The 19,028-nt window shown below is 35.1% G+C and overlaps 2 protein-coding genes across 3 annotated transcripts in view; one reads left to right on the top strand and one right to left on the bottom strand.

Annotated features, from left to right (window-relative positions):
* Positions 1-11,435, bottom strand: part of LOC140435110 (glycine receptor subunit alpha-2-like) — a 31,745-nt gene extending 20,310 nt beyond the window's left edge. For both annotated transcript variants that reach the window (XM_072523820.1, XM_072523819.1), the window contains exon 1: positions 11,230-11,435. Coding sequence is in view for 1 of the 2 variants with exons in the window: in XM_072523819.1 (XP_072379920.1) it covers positions 11,230-11,273 (44 nt within the window). In the remaining variant the exon portion in view is untranslated. The remainder of the gene's footprint in view (positions 1-11,229) is intronic.
* A 2,462-nt stretch (positions 11,436-13,897) lies between these two features.
* On the top strand, positions 13,898-18,391 carry EloB (transcription elongation factor elongin B). Its single transcript, XM_072523818.1, has 4 exons — positions 13,898-14,047; positions 14,182-14,275; positions 14,528-14,672; positions 17,749-18,391. Exons 1-4 carry the CDS (start codon positions 14,045-14,047, stop codon positions 17,858-17,860), a joined length of 354 nt encoding a protein of 117 aa, XP_072379919.1. The 5' UTR covers positions 13,898-14,044; the 3' UTR covers positions 17,861-18,391.
* The last annotated feature ends 637 nt before the right edge of the window (positions 18,392-19,028 follow it).

Here is a 19,028-nt window from a genome sequence, read left to right as displayed (position 1 = left end):
GGAATTCATTATACAAAATTTCAGGATGTCTTAGTGAATTGTTTCAGTGGACTTCTGAATGTGAATTTAAAACGTTATCAATAATATAGAATAATCCATATCTGGTTCTAAAAATAGATCAATGGACTCGATGCAAAGTTAATTTAACAATCCTATCAATAATACAGAATTATCCATACCGGTTCCATCCCATACTGGGTTCAAAAAGAAAATATATCCAGCGAGTATCAGAATTTAAAATCAATCTTTGATGTATTTAGAGCATTTATTGTAAATTTTTAGAATTCCATGATACATCCTTGATATCATTTGGATAATTAATGATTTATAACTCTTTTTTTGCAAGTTGCTGTTTTTGAGAATCATGAGTCGAATATGAAAACCTAGCTACTATCTCCATACTTTTCATTTTGCAATCTTATAATACTTGGCATCTCAAAGAAAACCATCCTTTCCTGTTTCAGAAATCAATAGCACCCATATCTCTTGGAAAACATTGTTTAATCAATTTTTAAACTTTCAAGATGATAAAAACATTTACCTAATGACTAGACCAAGTAAAAGATAGGAGTGAAGAAAAAGGTAGAATTATATAATCTTTTATTAACAAATATTTAGGTACTATATACAAGGTGGTTCAGAATTATGTACATTAATTTCTAGAGCTCATAGTACGTCCAAAAATAAGGGTACTTCTTTATGTACACTTTTTTATAAAACTGAATAAAAAGGGAGATACAACCCTTTAAAGGGGTGAATTGAAATTCTTATTTTTTCAAATATCTTCCAAACGGTTTTGAATACGGAGTTCATATTTTGGGAGTGATTATAAGACATTAGGATAATTAATTTCATGTCACCACCTACCACATCCGATATTAATACAGGGTAGTTTTGGAGGGTAAGTGGGGGTTATTGCGTCACGTTTTTTAATTTTTACATATTTTAAAAATTGTTTCCTTAGACTTTTCTACGCAAAAAAGGTGATCTTGTAATATTTCGATAGATATCACCGTTTTCGATTTATTTAAACTCGAAGGTAGGTATACATGTATTTTATTGTAATTGTTACATTTCTTAATATTCATCAAGTATGCTTTGGAATTGACACTTGTGTTAGCAATAATATTACAAATTAATGGAAAACTTAATTAATACTTAACCTTTAATTAATGGCGAAAATAATATTTCACAACAACTGTTCAAAATGTCCTCCATTTTGTTGAATACATAATCTTATTCTTTTATTTAGCGAATGCATTAAACCATTTAATATTACTGGATCGTTTTGTAAATCGGTAAATACTTGTTCAATTTTGTCTCTTAACTCATTTACTGTATTAATTGGAGTGTTATACACTTTTGATTTCAAATAACTCCATACTGTAAAGTCCATTGGATTAAGATCACAACTACGAGCAGGCCAATGAATCGATGCATCCGCACCCCGGCCTATCCACCTATCAGGGAAATGTTCATGTAACCACCTTCTACAAATTCTTGTGTAATGTGGTGTAGCACCATCATGCATGAAAAACACGTTTCTTCGTATTTGTAATGGAATATCTTCCAAAATATCATGTATATAATATAATATATTCTCAAAGCATTAAATAAATAATATTTGAAAAAAAGATGTAAGAAAGGGAAAAGTAAACAATTTTTTAATAAAACTAGAGTTTTCTGTCTCGAAATTGTATATTTTTCCTAAAAAAAATACATAATATTATTTTCTGTCTTTTATTATAGAATATTAAACTTACCTCTTTTCCATAACTATTACTTGACACGACAAGTACAATGCAAAGTTCAAATGGTTCAATAATCAAAAGCAAAATAATTATTATCCCTACTTCGCGCCAAATCTACACAGGTTGGTGACACTGAATTCACGTCCAATAAATGTGAAAAATAGAACATGTTCTATTTCGTCAATTTCTTCACGAATTTATTCATGAAGTTATTCACGGCAAAATTGGATGTCAAATTGTGCTTTACACACGTCAAATTTGACCTTGAAGCGACTTCATGAATTTCTTCATGAATTTATTGTTGGTGTAAAGCCCGTATAATAAATTAGTAAAGACATTATAAATTAAAGACATAACAATTAATAAATTCACAACAAATGGTGCCAGAAGTGAGATCGAACATAAATTAGACTTATAATAATAATACAAGTGAATATAAAATAAATTGTGAAAATGACGACGATTTATGAGCTGACAGTGACTAATTTAAGAAGACATCTAGAAGACAGAGAATTAGCTTCTACCGGAAAAAAGGCTGAGTTAGTCCAACGACTAAAGAACGCTTTGCTAGAAGAAGGACTAGATCCAGAGACTTATATATTTGAAGACAAACATGATGCTGTCCTCTCGTCGATTTCGAAAGTTTCTTCTGATGTAGCCAAAGTTTCCGGCGACATCGCTTCGTTGGAAGACAAAGTTTCTAACGAGATTTCTTCGCTGGAAAGCAAAGTCTCTGCTAACATCTCTTCGGAAATCTCTAAAGTCACTTCTGAGATGTCTGCCCTGGACGATAGAATATCTTCATTAAAAAACCAAGTTGCTGCCGATATGTTAGCCTTCGAAGAAAAGATATGGAAAGAGATGGAAAAGAAGATGGAGGAAACAGGGACAGCAGAGAGAGGTAACAATCCGATTACAGTGGAGATAAAAGAAGACGAGACGAAATTTAAGTTGGAGACACGGCCGAAATTTGAAGGAAGTGGAGGTTCTATTCATGTTAAAGTCCCAACTTTCGACGGAAAATCATCATGGAACAACTACATGAAACAGTTCGAATCAGCCGCAAGAGCAAATGGATGGTCTGAAAAAGAAAAGGCTGTAAACCTGACTATCGCCCTTCGAGGAGATGCCTTAGATGTGCTTCAGACCATAGCCGTAGAGGAGACCGATGATTTCGAACAACTGAAGAAGAGGTTAAATATGCGATATGGCCACGAACATTTGGAGCATGTATATCAGTCACAGCTTAAAAATCGTAGACAGAAGAAAGATGAGGCTCTTCAAGAATATGAGGTAGATATTGCCAGATTAGTACGATATGCTTATCCAACAGCTCCCGAAGACATGATGGAAAAATTGGCCGTTCAAACGTTTATTGATGGTCTTCGTGATCATGAAATGCAGAGAACACTGCGATTAGCTCGTCACAAGACGCTGGTTGATGTCCTATCCGCCGCCCTCGAATACGAGTCAGCTACGCAGGCCTCTGGCGGGTACAGTAAAGTTAGGACTGTAAAAGAGGAAGGAGATGAAGATAAACTTGACCAGCTCGTTAATATGATGAAAAGCATGACATACAAGAAAACGAAGACCATCAGATGCTGGAATTGTGGCGAAATAGGACACGTACGAAGCTCCTGTAAGCACCCTAGGTACGACGCAAATCAAGAAACTCACCATCAGGAAAACTAGAACGGGTCAGCCTTAGGGGGGCAGCTTCGACCCAGAACTTTTCCAAAGACCCTCTCATACTAATAGCTTCTTTGAAATGTCGTGAAGATAGTGTATATGTAGATGGAGACATAAATGGTAAAAAGCATACGTTGTTGGTGGATACCGGAGCGACCAGAACCATTATACGCCCGACAATTATAAACAGCCGAAAGAAACTGTTACCAACGAGGTTGCGACTTCGGACCGCTACAGGTGAAAATGCCAACATTCATGGAGAAATCCAGGTACAATTGGGAATTGGAGCAGAAAAGTTTGTCCATACTGTTATAGTTGCTGACATCGAAGAGGATGTTATATTAGGAATGGACGTAATGAATATGCATGGATTCCAATTGGATTTTAAGAATAAGGTAATCAAAGTTGGCAACGAGGAAGTATTTCTCCATCCACATAATGACAACACTGTGCAAGCAGCCATTAAAGAAGATACAGTCGTGCCTGCGAGAAGCGAAACGATCATAGTAGCGCGGCTACAGGGAATTGTGGACGAAGGGAGACCTGTTATGATGGAGCCTTGGAACCACGACGATGAGGTTGGCCGTGGAATCATAATTGGAAAGGAATTGGTGACTTCGGCTAAAGAAATTCCTGTGAGACTTATCAATGTCAAAGACTACCCAGTGACCATCAAGAAAGAGACAAAGGTAGGAACTTGTGTACCTGTGACATCCATAATCCGTCAGGCGACAACATCTGATAATTCCAACGACAAATTCGACCAAATGGTTGCAGTTGCAGGACAGTCTCTAAATCAGATGGAGAAAAGGAAATTAAGGGAATTTCTTCGGCAGTATCGTGATATTTTCGTACCGAAAGGAGGAAAGACGGGAAGAACTACCGTTGTTAAGCATAAAATTGATACTGGTAATGCTAAGCCAATTCGTCAAACAGCTCGACGATTACCACAGGCGAAGAGAGAGGAAGCTGAAACGATTGTTCAGGAAATGAAGAAAGACGGGGTGATAGAACCTTCTACGAGTCCATGGGTCTCTCCGGTGGTCCTGGTTAAGAAGAAAGACGGAACGACGAGGTTCTGTGTGGATTACCGTTTGCTGAACAACGTTACCAAGAAAGATAGTTATCCTCTGCCTCGGATCGATGACACATTGGACACATTGGCTGGAAGTAAATTGTTTTCTACTTTAGATTTGAAGTCTGGATACTGGCAGGTAGAAATGGACCCAGTCGATAAAGAAAAGACAGCCTTCACCACAGGATCTGGATTGTGGCAATTCAACGTTATGCCATTTGGACTTTGTAATGCTCCTGCGACATTTGAGAGGCTTATGGAAAATGTGTTGAGAGGGTTATCTTGGAAAACATGCCTGGTTTATTTAGATGACATAATCGTCTTGGGGGAGACATTCGAAGATCATTTGAGGAATTTCGAAAACGTTTTTAATCGACTTAAAGCTGCCCAATTGATGCTAAACCCCAAGAAGTGCCAGCTATTTCAAGGTAAAGTCAATTATCTGGGTCATATAGTCAGTAAAGAAGGAGTGGCCGTGGATAAGGGAAAAATCGATTCCATTAAGGAATGGCCAAAACCAACTGACAAACATCAAGTGAGAAGTTTTCTTGGACTATGTACTTACTACCGGAGGTTTATTAAGAAGTTTGCAGATATCGCTAAGCCATTAACGCGACTTACAGAGGAAGCAAGAGAATACCGCTGGGATATAGACTGCCAAAATGCCTTTGAAACGTTGAAAAAGCATTTAATAACAGCACCAATTTTAGGGTATCCACTGCCAGAAGGAGAGTTCATCTTAGATACGGACGCAAGTAATGTGGGAATTGGAGGAGTGCTGTCTCAGATTCAAGGAGGACAGGAACGAGTTCTCGTATATTTTAGTAAAGTTCTTTCAAAACCTGAACGGAATTATTGCGTCACGAGAAGAGAACTTCTGGCAGTAGTGAAATCAGTAGAGCACTTCTATCAATACCTCTATGGCAGAAAGTTTCTAATCCGAACCGACCATGCCGCCCTTAAGTGGTTGATGCAGTTTAAGAATCCAGAGGGTCAGATAGCCAGGTGGATCGAACGACTCCAAGAATACGATTTTAAGATTGAGCACCGGGCCGGAGTTAGCCACAGAAACGCTGATTCTCTTTCCAGAAGGCCATGCCCAGCAGAGTGTTCCCACTGCAACAAAACGGAATCCAAGGAAGCAGCAGTGCTAAGAACGACGATTGCCAACGACGACTGGACGCCTACTAAGATAAGGGAAGAACAAGAGAGAGATCCAGTTATACAGAAAATCCGAAAATGGAAAGAGGAAAACCGTCGACCACCTTGGCAGGAAATATCAAACCTATGCTCAGTAGTTAAGACGTATTGGGCCCAGTGGGACTCATTTATCATCAAAGATGGCTTGCTCAAACGAGTCCTGGAAAATGATGACGGTTCGGAAAAGAGAAGACAGTTGGTGATCCCAAAGAGCAGAATAGCGGAAGTACTTCGTCAGTTACACGACAGTCCATCGGGAGGGCATTTTGGTGTAAGGAAAACCCTTCAGCGAATTCGGGAACGGTTTTATTGGATGAACAGTTCCGACGATGTAAAAGACTGGTGTAAGAAATGTACTATTTGTGCCACGAGTAACGGGCCTTACCGAAAAAGGAGAGCTCCTATGAGACAATATAATGTTGGAAGCCCGTTTGAAAGAATAGCTTTGGACATCGCTGGGCCATTTCCAGAAAGTGAAAACGGAGGCAAGTACATGCTGGTAGTAATGGATTACTTCACTAAGTGGGTCGAGATTTACGCACTTCCAGACCAGAAGGCCGCCACCGTTGCAGATAAGTTGATCCAAGAATATATCAGCCGATTTGGAGTGCCTTTGGAGATCCATAGTGACCAAGGCAGGAACTTCGAAAGCGATCTATTCCAAGGAATATGTGATAGACTAGGCATGAAGAAAACAAGAACTACCGCGTATCATCCGCAATCGGATGGTATGGTAGAACGAATGAATAGGACAGTTGGCAAGTATTTGACAAAGATGGTGTCCGATCATCAGCGAGACTGGGACCAATACCTTCCGTTCTTCACAATGGCCTACAGATCTGCTGTTAACGAATCAACAGGCCAGACACCAGCCAAAGTCCTATTCGGACGCGAAATGCGACTACCTTGTGATCTCGAGTTTGGATGTAAACCTGGAGAAGATGTAGCAGGTGAAGATTATGTGATCGAATTGCGAAGAAGAATGGACGATGTACATGAGTTGGTCCGTTCCCACCTTCAGATCGCTAGCGACAGAATGAAGAAACGGTACGATACACAAGCCGAAAAGGGTTGCTTTAAGAAGAACGACAAAGTATGGCTGTATAATCCCAAGAAGCGAAAAGGTTGTTCTCCCAAATTGCAGCAGTTTTGGGAAGGTCCATACCTCATTATGGAGAAGATCAACGATGTCATCTACCGAATAAGCAAGATTCCGAGGGGAAAGCCGATGATAGTATACCATAACCGGTTGGCGTCTTTCGAAGGTGACCACAACGTAGATGAAGAAGTGGAAGTAAACCAAATCCACGATGTGTCTGACCTCACGTTTGAGGAATTCATGGGTGCCTATGGAGGTACCGGTAAAGCGAGACATGGTGTTACCACTGAAGAAAAGCAAGATCTACTCGCGCTCCCCGATGACTACTCGCTGGCCCTTACCATCCCGGCCAGTATCAAAGACGCACCAGGGTTGGCATCCGTCTTTCGAAGGAAGTTTGGTCGAGTTGCAGAACTTCAATGCCAAGTGCCAGCTCCCGGTAAAACCTTGAAACTCCAAGATGCATCACGTTACCTTTTCTACCTGGTAACAAAAGACACTGCCCATGACCAACCTACCTACCGAGATGTATGGGAAGCCTTACTTCAATTGAGAGAGCACGTACTGGAGTCCGACGTGCAAAAGTTAGCCATGCCAAAGTTGGAGTGCCGCCAATTAGATTGGAGAGTTATCCGAAATATGGTGGAAGAGATCTTTAAAGACACCGAAGTCCGGGTGTTAGTCTGTTGCAATCCGCATAGTTACTGGTGCGGAGAGAAAACCGTCCCTTGTCATTTTTATACAACTGGAAGTTGTAAAAGAGGGTCCAGTTGCCGATACCAGCATACCGTTCCGGTTCCAGTCCCGACAAGGTTCCAGGAGGAACAATCTTTTAAGAGGGGGGCAATGTTACTATAAATTCTGACCCAAAACCGTAAATATATTTATTACTAATATTTTCATTCATTCACGTATTTTTTAGGTAATGCCTACCTGACACACGATGGGTCCCCCTTTGTAATAAAAACATAACAGTTCGAACCTTCTGGAGACAAGCCGATTTAACCATACCGGTTCTGAGAACAATTCGCCGCTCTGTCTAGAAGGCCTTTCAGCAAAACAGCGGTCTATGTTCGATGTGTTTCGAGAAACAACTGTTTTCATTCTCGAATAACAGGACTTTATATTTATAGAGGAATTTTGGTTAAGGAGGGACAGTTAATAAAGAAGATTCGCGCTCGCGATATTATTGTTACGCTCGCCTACTAATAAATTATTGTATATGTAGTGATAAATAAACTTATATAAATTATCGTGCCTTTTAATAAATTAAAGTAGGAACAATATAATAAATTAGTAAAGACATTATAAATTAAAGACATAACAATTAATAAATTCACAACAATATTAACGACGACCGAAAATATAGTTAGGATAGAAGGTAGTAGGACAGAAAAATTTGTTTTAGGAAAGATTGAGACCGTTGCTAACTTCTGCTTGACTGGCTTTACAACTCGGGGTGAGTCCTCCATCTTCTACGATCTTGTACTTTCATTTCCCATTGTTGTACCCCAATTCTACATAAATCAGCCTCAACATCATCATTCCATCTTTTTCTGGGACGGCCTACTGATCTTCCACAGTGTGGTCTCTCTAAAAACACTGTCTTTAGCACTCTGTCTTCCTCTGATCTTACCACATGACCTGCCCATCTTAACCGGTTAGCTTCGACGATGTCTGACGATGTTTTCAGTGCCATAGAATTGTTCAGTGGCACAGTCGCTCAGATCAACGCTAGATGACAGATCCATTGCAAATAACACAAGGATTAAATCAAGGTGTCACAAAGTGCGAGTGGAGTGTCACAAAGATAAAGGGCAAAAGAAGATGTAGGCTGCCTAATAAACAGTAAGCTAATAAAAAATATTAAAAATAGGGAATGCATTTCCGAAAGGATTCTAAAGATAAGACTCGTAACTGCTGAACATAAATTAGTTAATATTATTGTTATCTATGGAATAAATGATGACAAAAAAGCAGCTAACAATGACTTATTCTGAGATAAGATTTCAGAGGTAATGACAGTTTAGAAAGCAACACTATAATATTAGACGATTTAAATGGTCGAGTAGACTCGAGAGATAAACATACCCCAGATGTATTAGGACCATATGGAGAAGAAATTCTTCTTCTTCTCGTGCCACTCCTAGCGGAGATTGGAAATCATCATGGCCACTGCGACTTTGTTAGCAGCGCGCCTAAAAAGTTCAATCGAACTACACCCGAACCATTCACGTAGATTTCGAAGCCACGATATTTTTCTTCTTCCCACACTTCTTTTGCCCTTAATTTTGCCCTGCATGATATTTCTTAAAAGTTCGTACTTTTCACCTCTCACAATGTGCCCCAAGTATTCCATCTTTCTAGTTTTTATCTCATTTAGAATTTCGCATCTTTTGTCTAAAGTTTGGAGTACTTGCGTGTTAGTGACGCGGTCCATCCATGATATTCTGAGAATGCGCCTATAGCACCACATCTCGAAAGCTTCGATGTTTTTTGTGGTCAACTGTTTTAGTGTCCAAGCCTCTACTCCATACAACAGGGTAGAAAAGACATAACACCGCAGCATTCGTATTCGTAACTTTATGTTGATATCACGATTGCAAAAGAGTTTGCGCATTCTATTAAAGACTGATCTAGCGATTTCTATTCTACATCTAATCTCTTTTGTCTGATCAGTATCGTCTGTGATCCAAGCACCTAGATATTTATAACAGGACACACGCTCAATCGTTGTATTGTCTATTACAAGATTAGCTCTGATGTTCTTGGATTTCGTGATTACCATAAATTTAGTTTTTTTCAAATTAATTTTCAAGCCGTAACTGTTACAATATATATTGAGACTTTGAACGAGATGTTGTAGTTCTACTAGCGTTCCCGTTAGGAGAACCGTATCGTCAGCATACCTTATATTGTTGATCGTTGATCGTTGATCGGAGAAGAAATAAAAAACCACAATGAGGAACGTATTATTGATATATGCAGAGAAACTGACATATTGATATATGACGAGAACCAATAAGAAAGATACAGAGGAAAGAAGTAAATCTCATAATACCCCTACTATAGAAGTAATCAAGGCATATAAACTAGCAGACAAGAAGATAGCAAAGAAATTTGAGAATTACGTGGATAACTATGTAACAGAACAAGTTGAACAGAACTGTGACTTAGACCAAGCTTGGCAGAAACTGAAAGAAGCGCTACTAAACGGTGCTAAACAAGTATGCAGAATAACAAGAAATAACGGAAGTAAGAAATGTACAAACTGATGGAACAATGAAATAAAAGCAGAAGTGAAGACCAAGAAATTAACTTAGAATAATTATTTAAAAATCGAAACCACAAACAACTACCAAAAATACAAAGAGCTGGGAATCAAAGTCAAAGAGATGGTATTAGTAGCGAAACATAATGTGTTTGTCCTAATATGTGTATTTTAATAATTGTTTGTGCATACATGTTAGTTAAGTAAATAAATAATAATTAGATATATACGAGTACACTTAAATTGTCTGGGTGGTGTATAATTTTGAAAAGACGAAAAGAAGTTCTACACAGAATTTTTGTCCATTTTTTTCTTTTCGCTACAATGCACACCTCGAGACTTTTTTCACAACTTTTTGCTGCCATCTCACACAGGTAAGTGTTTTATCTTATTTTGTAAATTATACAATTTCACCATTTTGTAACACTATTGTAGCTTTCGTCTGAAGATGTTAAAGAAATCTAACGAAATATAACGATATCGTTGATAAGAGTACACTTTAGCTTTTAATATTCAGCTGCTAACCCCAATGAACCACCTGTTCGACATTTATATGATTTAGATAGCTGGTATCATCATATTATATATATATATATATATATATATATATATATATATATATATATATATATATATATATATATATATATATATATATATATATATATATATATATGAAGAAATACTGGCCATGTATTTCGAATGGAAAGAAAATAGGCTTCCTAGAGAACTGTTGAATAAAGGAATGCAGAAGAAATGACGTTTTTGAAGATCGAGAAAGCGATGAAAGGATGAAGTCGATCGTGAAGGAGAATGGTTGCAGATTGTAACGAATGAAGAGGTTTGCTGATTTGCTGAGGGAAGCCAGGTCTCGAATTGAGCTGTAGAGCCATAGGATGGATGGACAACTTAGAGAGAGAATAAGTGAGACAATTTAAGAAGTAGATAAAGAGCAGAAACAGCACTAAAAAAGGGATATTATTTATTCCATTTTATAATATATCATTAAATCAAAAATGATTAAACAAACAAAAATTAAGTTTTCCAGCGTTTAGACCTTTAATAAAAATTTTAAATTGTTTATAAAATAGTAATGATATTTTATGTCTAATATTTTCAATTATAGTATTAAAAATATACTTACACAGTAAATGAAAAAATAAACTCTAACTTCAAATCACAGACCATGTTCACGTAATATAGCTTCAGATTTATATATAAGTTTTTCTGTAACGTTGACTTTGGTTAAAAGTGATAAAGCCAATCAACTTTTTAAGCCTGACCTGTATTTTGGAAAATTTACTTTTGACGTTTTTTAACATTTTACATTTGGTGACTAATTTTAACCGAAGTTTGCGTAAAATGAAAGGAACAACTGAGTCAAGTTTAACAAAAATTAATCCGGAAATTGTTAATTTTCAAGAAAAAGCAGTGGTGTCCTCCTATAGTACATATACCTTTGAATTACTTTAGAATATTTCGCGAAATTAACATCGGATCGAAAAACTGAAAAACATTTTTCAAAAATCTATCAAATAACACCAAACACGACCCTCCACCTCCTACGGTGGAGAGGGAAGCAACTTTAAAATCTTAAATGAATCCCATTTTTTATTCCAGATTTGGATTCTTCGTTAAATAATAAGTAAGTTTTATCAAACATTTTTTTTTGACTTTTTGATAATCGAAAAACAAAACGATTTATCCTGATACCCTAAGAAAATTATGGAAAGCGTCTAATATGTCGAGAAATACGCTTCCAAAAAAAAACACATCAAACCCCATCAAACCTATGTTTATAGGACTTTAAAATTATATTGTAATTTGTTGGTAGATTCCGTTTTAGTTTACATAAGAGACCTTTATGCCAGATATTATCAAATGCCTGGCTTATGTCCAGGAATACCGCTGAACAGTACCTATGATTTTTAAAGTCTTCATTGCAACAAACTCCAGCCCTTAGATGTGGCTGTCTTTGGGCCTTTCAAGGCATATTATAATGCTGCATGTGAGGCTTGGCTACTGAATCATCCAGGAGCGCCCATCACAGTAAGTATACAATATCACTGAGTTGGTTGGTACAGCACACGATAAAGCTCTCGTACCTCAAAATATTCGGTTAGGCTTTGAAAAACAGGGATATGTCCTTTCAATCCAAATGGAAATTGTAGGAGTCCTTTAATAACGTCCTTCCAGGACCATCGGCTGTAAACTCTGTTCCTCTATACCCAAGTCCTGAAACACCCTCTAGAACTACCAAAGAAAATAACAATTTCATTTCACCAGAGATGTTGCAAGGATATCCTAAGGCCAAAGCAAAAAAAGTTAATAAGAAGCCAAGAGAGAAGAAGAAAAGTAGGATCCTCATAAGCACGCCTGAGAAAGATGCGGCAAAACGGAACCAGTTGGTTTCTTCGACAATGAAACAGACAGTTACACGTGTTGTGGATATTGAGAGTTCTTCGGGTGAAAGTGAACCAGTTTTTAATTTGGGAGATAGTGATGATTCTTGGATAGGACCAGTGAATGATGAAGCATTTGACTGAAATCGTGATCCTGTAGAGGGTAATTATGTTTTAGTGAGATTCAAAGAAAAGTCCAAAAATATATTTTACGTGGGACTTGTTGTATCGTGCAACAATTCAGAAGTAGAGGTCAATTTTATGCGCAAAACCAACAAAATAGGTGCCTCGTGTTTCGTATTTCCCACTGTTCCTGATATTGCTTTCATGGAGAAAGAAGACGTCGGTCATAACGTCATAAAGTTACATAAATTTTTTAAATTAAAACTACAGGCCTTTATATTTGTGGAAGTGGTACATAAAATACCAAAAATCAATATGGCTGAAGCTGTCAGTTCTTATCGATGATTAAAAAAATTATATCGCCAATAATTCATTTTTTGTCTTACTGTGTACCACCTTCCCCTAACTGCTAAAACTATTCTTAGTAAGCATTCTCTCCTCTGTTTCAGCCATTATGGTTCAGTTGAGAGAGGCAACTTCCTTTATGTTTTTACCTAATAAATTGATGGGTTCTACACTATTTGTCATATTTATATTGCTTTTTCTAGAATAAAACTTTACATCAAAAATAATTAGTTTGTAACTAAATAACCCAAAAATAAGTTTAAACACTTTTTTGTTACACCACTGTTTTTTTAAGTAATGAATCAACAAAAAAGTAACTTTGTAATTGATGCTGTTTCCTCTAATTTGTTCCTTGTTTTCAGCAGCATCAATTTTTCAATTAATTAGAAACGCAAACTCATAATTACATTAATGGCATTTTTATTTTTTGATCTACATTCCGCTTATACGTGTAATTTTTATTATATTGAATAACTATACCTTGTAATCTTCAACCATTAAAAGTTTAATTAGATGTGGATGTTAAATCTTTGAAAAATAAACTTTAATATAAAGAAATTATATATTAAATTTCGTAAATTAGTTATGTTATTATAAATACCTAAATACGATTCAATATAATAAGTAAATAAAAGAAAATAAAATATTGTATTGGAAAAGTATTGGAATTATTTATCATATTTAAATTTTATTGGTGCCACCTTGCGAAGAATAACTATAACTATTAAACCGTGATTTGGTGACAACTGATCTGTGAAGTTGTTAGATATAAATATCATTAAAATGTATTATATATAAACTGCTTCCAATGAGTTTTATATTTTTTTAATTTTTCTGATTTTCAGTAAAAGAGATAATTTGGAAATTTTTCTAGGAATAAAATGTATTTGTAATAAAATGAGTTACGTCACGTCTCATGTCAGCTGTCATATTGTCATATATCTCTGTGCTGTGGTATTAATGAATTCTGTCATCCTGTGCCGCGCATTTATATCCGTCTCGTTGACTTGTTTAGGTTAAATAAATTAATGACTGCAATAAACAAAACATATTTTGTCCCAAAATAAATACAAATACCAACTCCACACAATGGTAAGTAAATTTAGACACCTTCAAGTAGACTTAAAATAGTTGTGTTTTAAATTGTACACCTCTTGTAATCCTTAACCTAAAACTGAAAAACCACCAGCTTAGGATGATTTCAGTTTTTGTTTTATCATTTTTAGGATGTCTTCTTAATGATAAGAAGAAAAAAGCTAACGATTTTCACCGATGCTAAGGATACGACCACGGTTTTAGAACTCAAAAAAATTATTGAAGGTAAACAACTATCAAATTTCAGAAGTGGACAATGTTATGATCTATGTGCTTTAGCTGTTAAATATAGATGTTCTAACTGTTTTATCGAATCATTTAACAATGATTTGCAGAATTTTAAACTTTTTTACTTTAATCTAAATGGGCGACTTTATATAAAAAAATGTTTCTAGATATCAATAATACAGTGATTACAATTTATTTTTGGATTGTTATTAATTTTATTGCCAATTGTATTATATTTGTTTGTTTTAGGTATATTGAAGGTTCCTCCCCAAAACCAGCAACTATTTAATAAAGACAATACAATTATGGAAGACTCAATGCTATTATCAGATTATGGTCTCACTTCTACAACTGCCAAAGCCCAGAGCCCTGCTACAGTTGGACTTGCTATAAGGTAAGCTCTTATCTGTTACATTTAAATTACCGGATACATAAATTACCACCCTATCCTTTGTTAGGGATGTTTTCTTCCTATTTTTTGGACCCCTTCAAAATAATTTTTGCCTTTATCTCTATGGAGGTAAACTTCACTAATTATGTTTCTCTACATCTTGTACCATGTCAATATTAATTCTCTTCAAACATATCTTGTCTCGTCATATCCTACCATCTCTTATTTGGCCTTCTGTTACTTCTTCCAGAAACTTTAAATTCAGCAATTATTATTCTTCATATTAGGTTCATTGGCATACTGATTATGTATTATTAGATAACTTAATAATATTAATTAGAAACTAAAGACTAAAACTAACCTAAGACTTTGTTCAGTCTGTGTATTAAACCCTAGAACTGTATGCAATTCAAAATCCTTACTAAGCATAGCGAATTTTAATTTTTTTTTGTTACTCCACTATAAGTACCAAAACACTGCCTTTTCTATAACATGCATTCATTGTTTATTTTTAACTGACTGTCCTACATTCAGTGCACTATACCATAGTTAAGAATAAGAAGTTGACAGCTCAGTGTAATTGGAAATCTTTTACCATACCACATAAAACTATATTTACTCCATTTCGTTCATCTTTTAACTCTACCACAACTATTTTGCCATTACTATATAAGAACATTTCCAGATATAGATTATTAAAATTCAAATTCAAGCCATATGGCTCTCACTTCCTACAAGGCAAAAATTTACTCATCTGATACCTAAAGTATCAAAAAGATTGAACACTGGAGGGATTCTTTCTCTGTTACAGAACTGTAGAACTCTATAATACTATAGAGCAGGAGTGACCAACTTTTATATACATAATATTTACTTTTTATCTTAAAAATGTATCCTAAGTGATTTGTTGTCCTTGGCATAATTTATGAGGGAGGGAGTACATTTTATGTCTATACACTGTGTTTCAATATGAGATGCACTTATGTGAGTTTTGGGAAAATAGCAAAATATATGTTCAAAATAAGTTTTATATATTTTTTTGATATATAGACCAATAAAAAAAGAAATTTTTGAGCCAACTTTGGATATTTGCAGCTACAGTTTATTCATACAAGTGGTACTTTCATTTAATACATGGTACAATTTGATAATTATTTGTTATTTTATATCTTACTTGATTGAGGTTAATGGCCGTGTGATTTTTAATAACATCAAGTACAATGCTTTATGGATAAAATGTGGATTGCAGCCATGTAACATTTAGCTTAAAATATACAACCTTTTTAAACTAGCTTTCTTTGATTTCGAACCTTCAAGAAACTACCAACGATTCGACAGCTACTCTTACCGCTCTCACAAAGTATAGACTTACTGTTACATTCTGCAATAAGATCTCCCCCGTTCCTCCTTGGCATAAAAGTGTCCCCAAGATAAATTCTATCCTAAGTCAATATCCCAAGCATGAAACACATCCGTTAACTCTCTAATAAATTTTCATAGATATTCAGATCTATTCTGTAACTTTTAACAAATCGAATAAAAATCACCAAGTTGAATCTTGTTTGGATTGGCATTCTGTAACTCACATCGTAATCAGTGTAAATCGAAAACGCCAACTTCTACTTGATGCGCTCAGAAGTTGATGGCAACCCCACATTGAAAAGTGTTCTGTGATATTATGTTACTGGAAAGGCTAGTTCCGGCGAAAAATTCATCAAAAAAGAAGATTATATTTCAAGCTTCTCTTCAAACAGTTTTGATATGCTTTGGTTAAGTTTGAAAAGTTTGTTACAAGGATACAACATGGCAAGCGGAACAGCAAAGAAAAAGACATCTGCTTGACAGTTAAATTATTTAGTAAACTTTATCTAAATAAATAATACCACAGACTAAAAAATTAAGCAGCTACAAAAATTAATCAACTGCTAATTTATATCAAGTCAACAAATAAATGTCAAAAGTCAAAACAATAATGATAGCAATGCGCAAGCGTCAAGACCAATTTCGATGTCGAAATTTAATCTCGACAGAGCTTGTCTAGGCGAAATCAATTTCTACACAACATTCTGATAGTAGAGATCAAGATGAGTTACAGAATACCAATTCCTACAAATTCCGATCCCACTTGCTGACCTCTATTCGATTTGACTCATTTCTATTCGATTTGTAGTTACAGAATAGGGCTGATTGTTAGCAAATTACACTTTGATCAAATAATGTACACTGATTACTATAAAGAATAATGACGGAGTTAGTTGTGCAGTCAGAACATTAACAGACATTAAAACATTGATCCTTCCATCGTTTTGTAGCATTCTGTATACCTCTCTAGCAATCTGTACTGACTCCTTAACATCTATCAACTCAATAAAAAATGTTTTTACCAGACATCCCAGTGTTTAATCCATCCATTACTCAATCGACTTACTGGCCTCTCAAGGAGTCGTCCTGACAATCATTTAGGTACACTCCCATGTAGGTAATCAGGGCAATGTAAGAACAGATGCTGCAGCCATATCAGCACTATCATCAACCAGTGATCCTGAAAGTATTCAAATAGATATAGATCTAAAATTTTCACATTTAAACACTCAACTGCTGATAAACTCATTGAATAGGCTGCCTTCGAAATTGTACGAAATCCAACCAAATATTGGTATATTTAAACCACCAAAAATGTGCAGAAAATTAAATGTAGTACTCAGAAGGCTAAGAATTGGGCATACCAGACTAACACAGGGATACTTAATGGCTTCTGAACTCCTCCAATGTGCTAATATTGCAAATATCAGCTGTCTGTTAAACATGTCCTCTTTGATTGTCCAAAATACCAACATGAATGACAACTTCATGGACTCAAGAGTAACCCGAATGATGCACTAAATTCTACTCATGTACTGTAAATCACTAATTGTCATGTACTGTAAATGTATAAATCACTATATTCTGTTATCCTGTTGTTGAATAATTTATGTATGTATATCTAATATTTTTTGAACCTGTGTCAATGATCATTGTAATCGAGACACATTAATTCAATTTAAAAAAATTACATACAAATTTTTTTTGTATATTACAGAGATGTTAAAGGCGATTTTGAACCACTTGACTTAATACCATATTCAGCCCCTCCAGATCTACCAGATGTTATGAAATCACAAGAAAACAACGGCCAGGAACAATCGTCTTGAACTATTTGTATATAACCTCATTTTTTTTACTTTGTTTTCTTTTCACACATCGAATGATCAATATTAATTTTCCTTTCGTCTTATCCAATGTTGGATCGTTAAAATTTTTAAATTAGAGATTATTATTTTTTAGTGCTTTTGAAGTCATTCACGTTGATTCGAGGTGTCAATATTAATATTTGACTAGTTTTCAAAATATTATTTTTTCAAGTGCCCTTCAGGTAAGAAGATATGTGTGTGTTATTTTGTACAATTTTTTGGTTAGTGATATATGATTACGAGAAGGATTATTGTTTTTTTTTTGTAAAATACTGATTTGTACCATTTAAAAAATATTATTGATAATTGTAATATGTAGATGCATCTGAAATTTTAGTCTTGCTGATGGTTTGACAAACAATGTGTCATTTATTTGAATCAATTCATCCATTTGTGATATAAGTCTCTGTTGCCAGTCTTTCAAACTAGTTACACATGTTTTAACTGCCAACCATTTACTTTTATTTAACAATACACTGCTCAAAATAATTACATCTAGTCTTTTATTGTAACACTATACAAGTATATTACTAACACGTAAGTTAGTTCCCCTTGGGTCAGGTTATTTTTAGTTTATTAATTTTTATACATATTTTGAAATTTAAATGAAAACATATCAATTAAATGTTATACTAGTATAATATAGCGATTCTTTGAATATAGGTGTGATATAGTTATCTATCTTGTAGAGTATAAAGAACATAACTTAGCGTTAATCATATCTTCAGATGCTGTATAATATTTTAAGTTAATATGTTCCTTGAACGCTTCGCATCATGTGTTTTGTTAAAACTGGTTAGTATCGTAAAATGGGATGAAAATTTAATAAAAATGCAATTTTCAAAAGGAATACAATTTCATTAGAAAGTTTTCAGTCTTATTAGACCATCATCAATGAACATCTAAGGTAAGTATTTTAACGTTAATATAATGAATAAAAAATGGTTAAATGTTGACTGTTAACCTGAAAAAACATGTGGTAAATACTTACATAGTTACATACCCTAACGAAATGATGATTACATGTGAGTCTTAGGAAAGATACCAGCCAACTGAAGTGGTGGATCAGGAAATGAAATTTTTTCAATTGACAAAGTCTACAAGACAAGTGATAGTTTATTTTTAGTTA

Source organism: Diabrotica undecimpunctata, chromosome 2 (genome assembly GCF_040954645.1).
Source record: "Diabrotica undecimpunctata isolate CICGRU chromosome 2, icDiaUnde3, whole genome shotgun sequence".
Taxonomy (NCBI): domain Eukaryota; kingdom Metazoa; phylum Arthropoda; class Insecta; order Coleoptera; family Chrysomelidae; genus Diabrotica; species Diabrotica undecimpunctata.
This window is presented reverse-complemented; position numbering and strand designations above follow the sequence as displayed.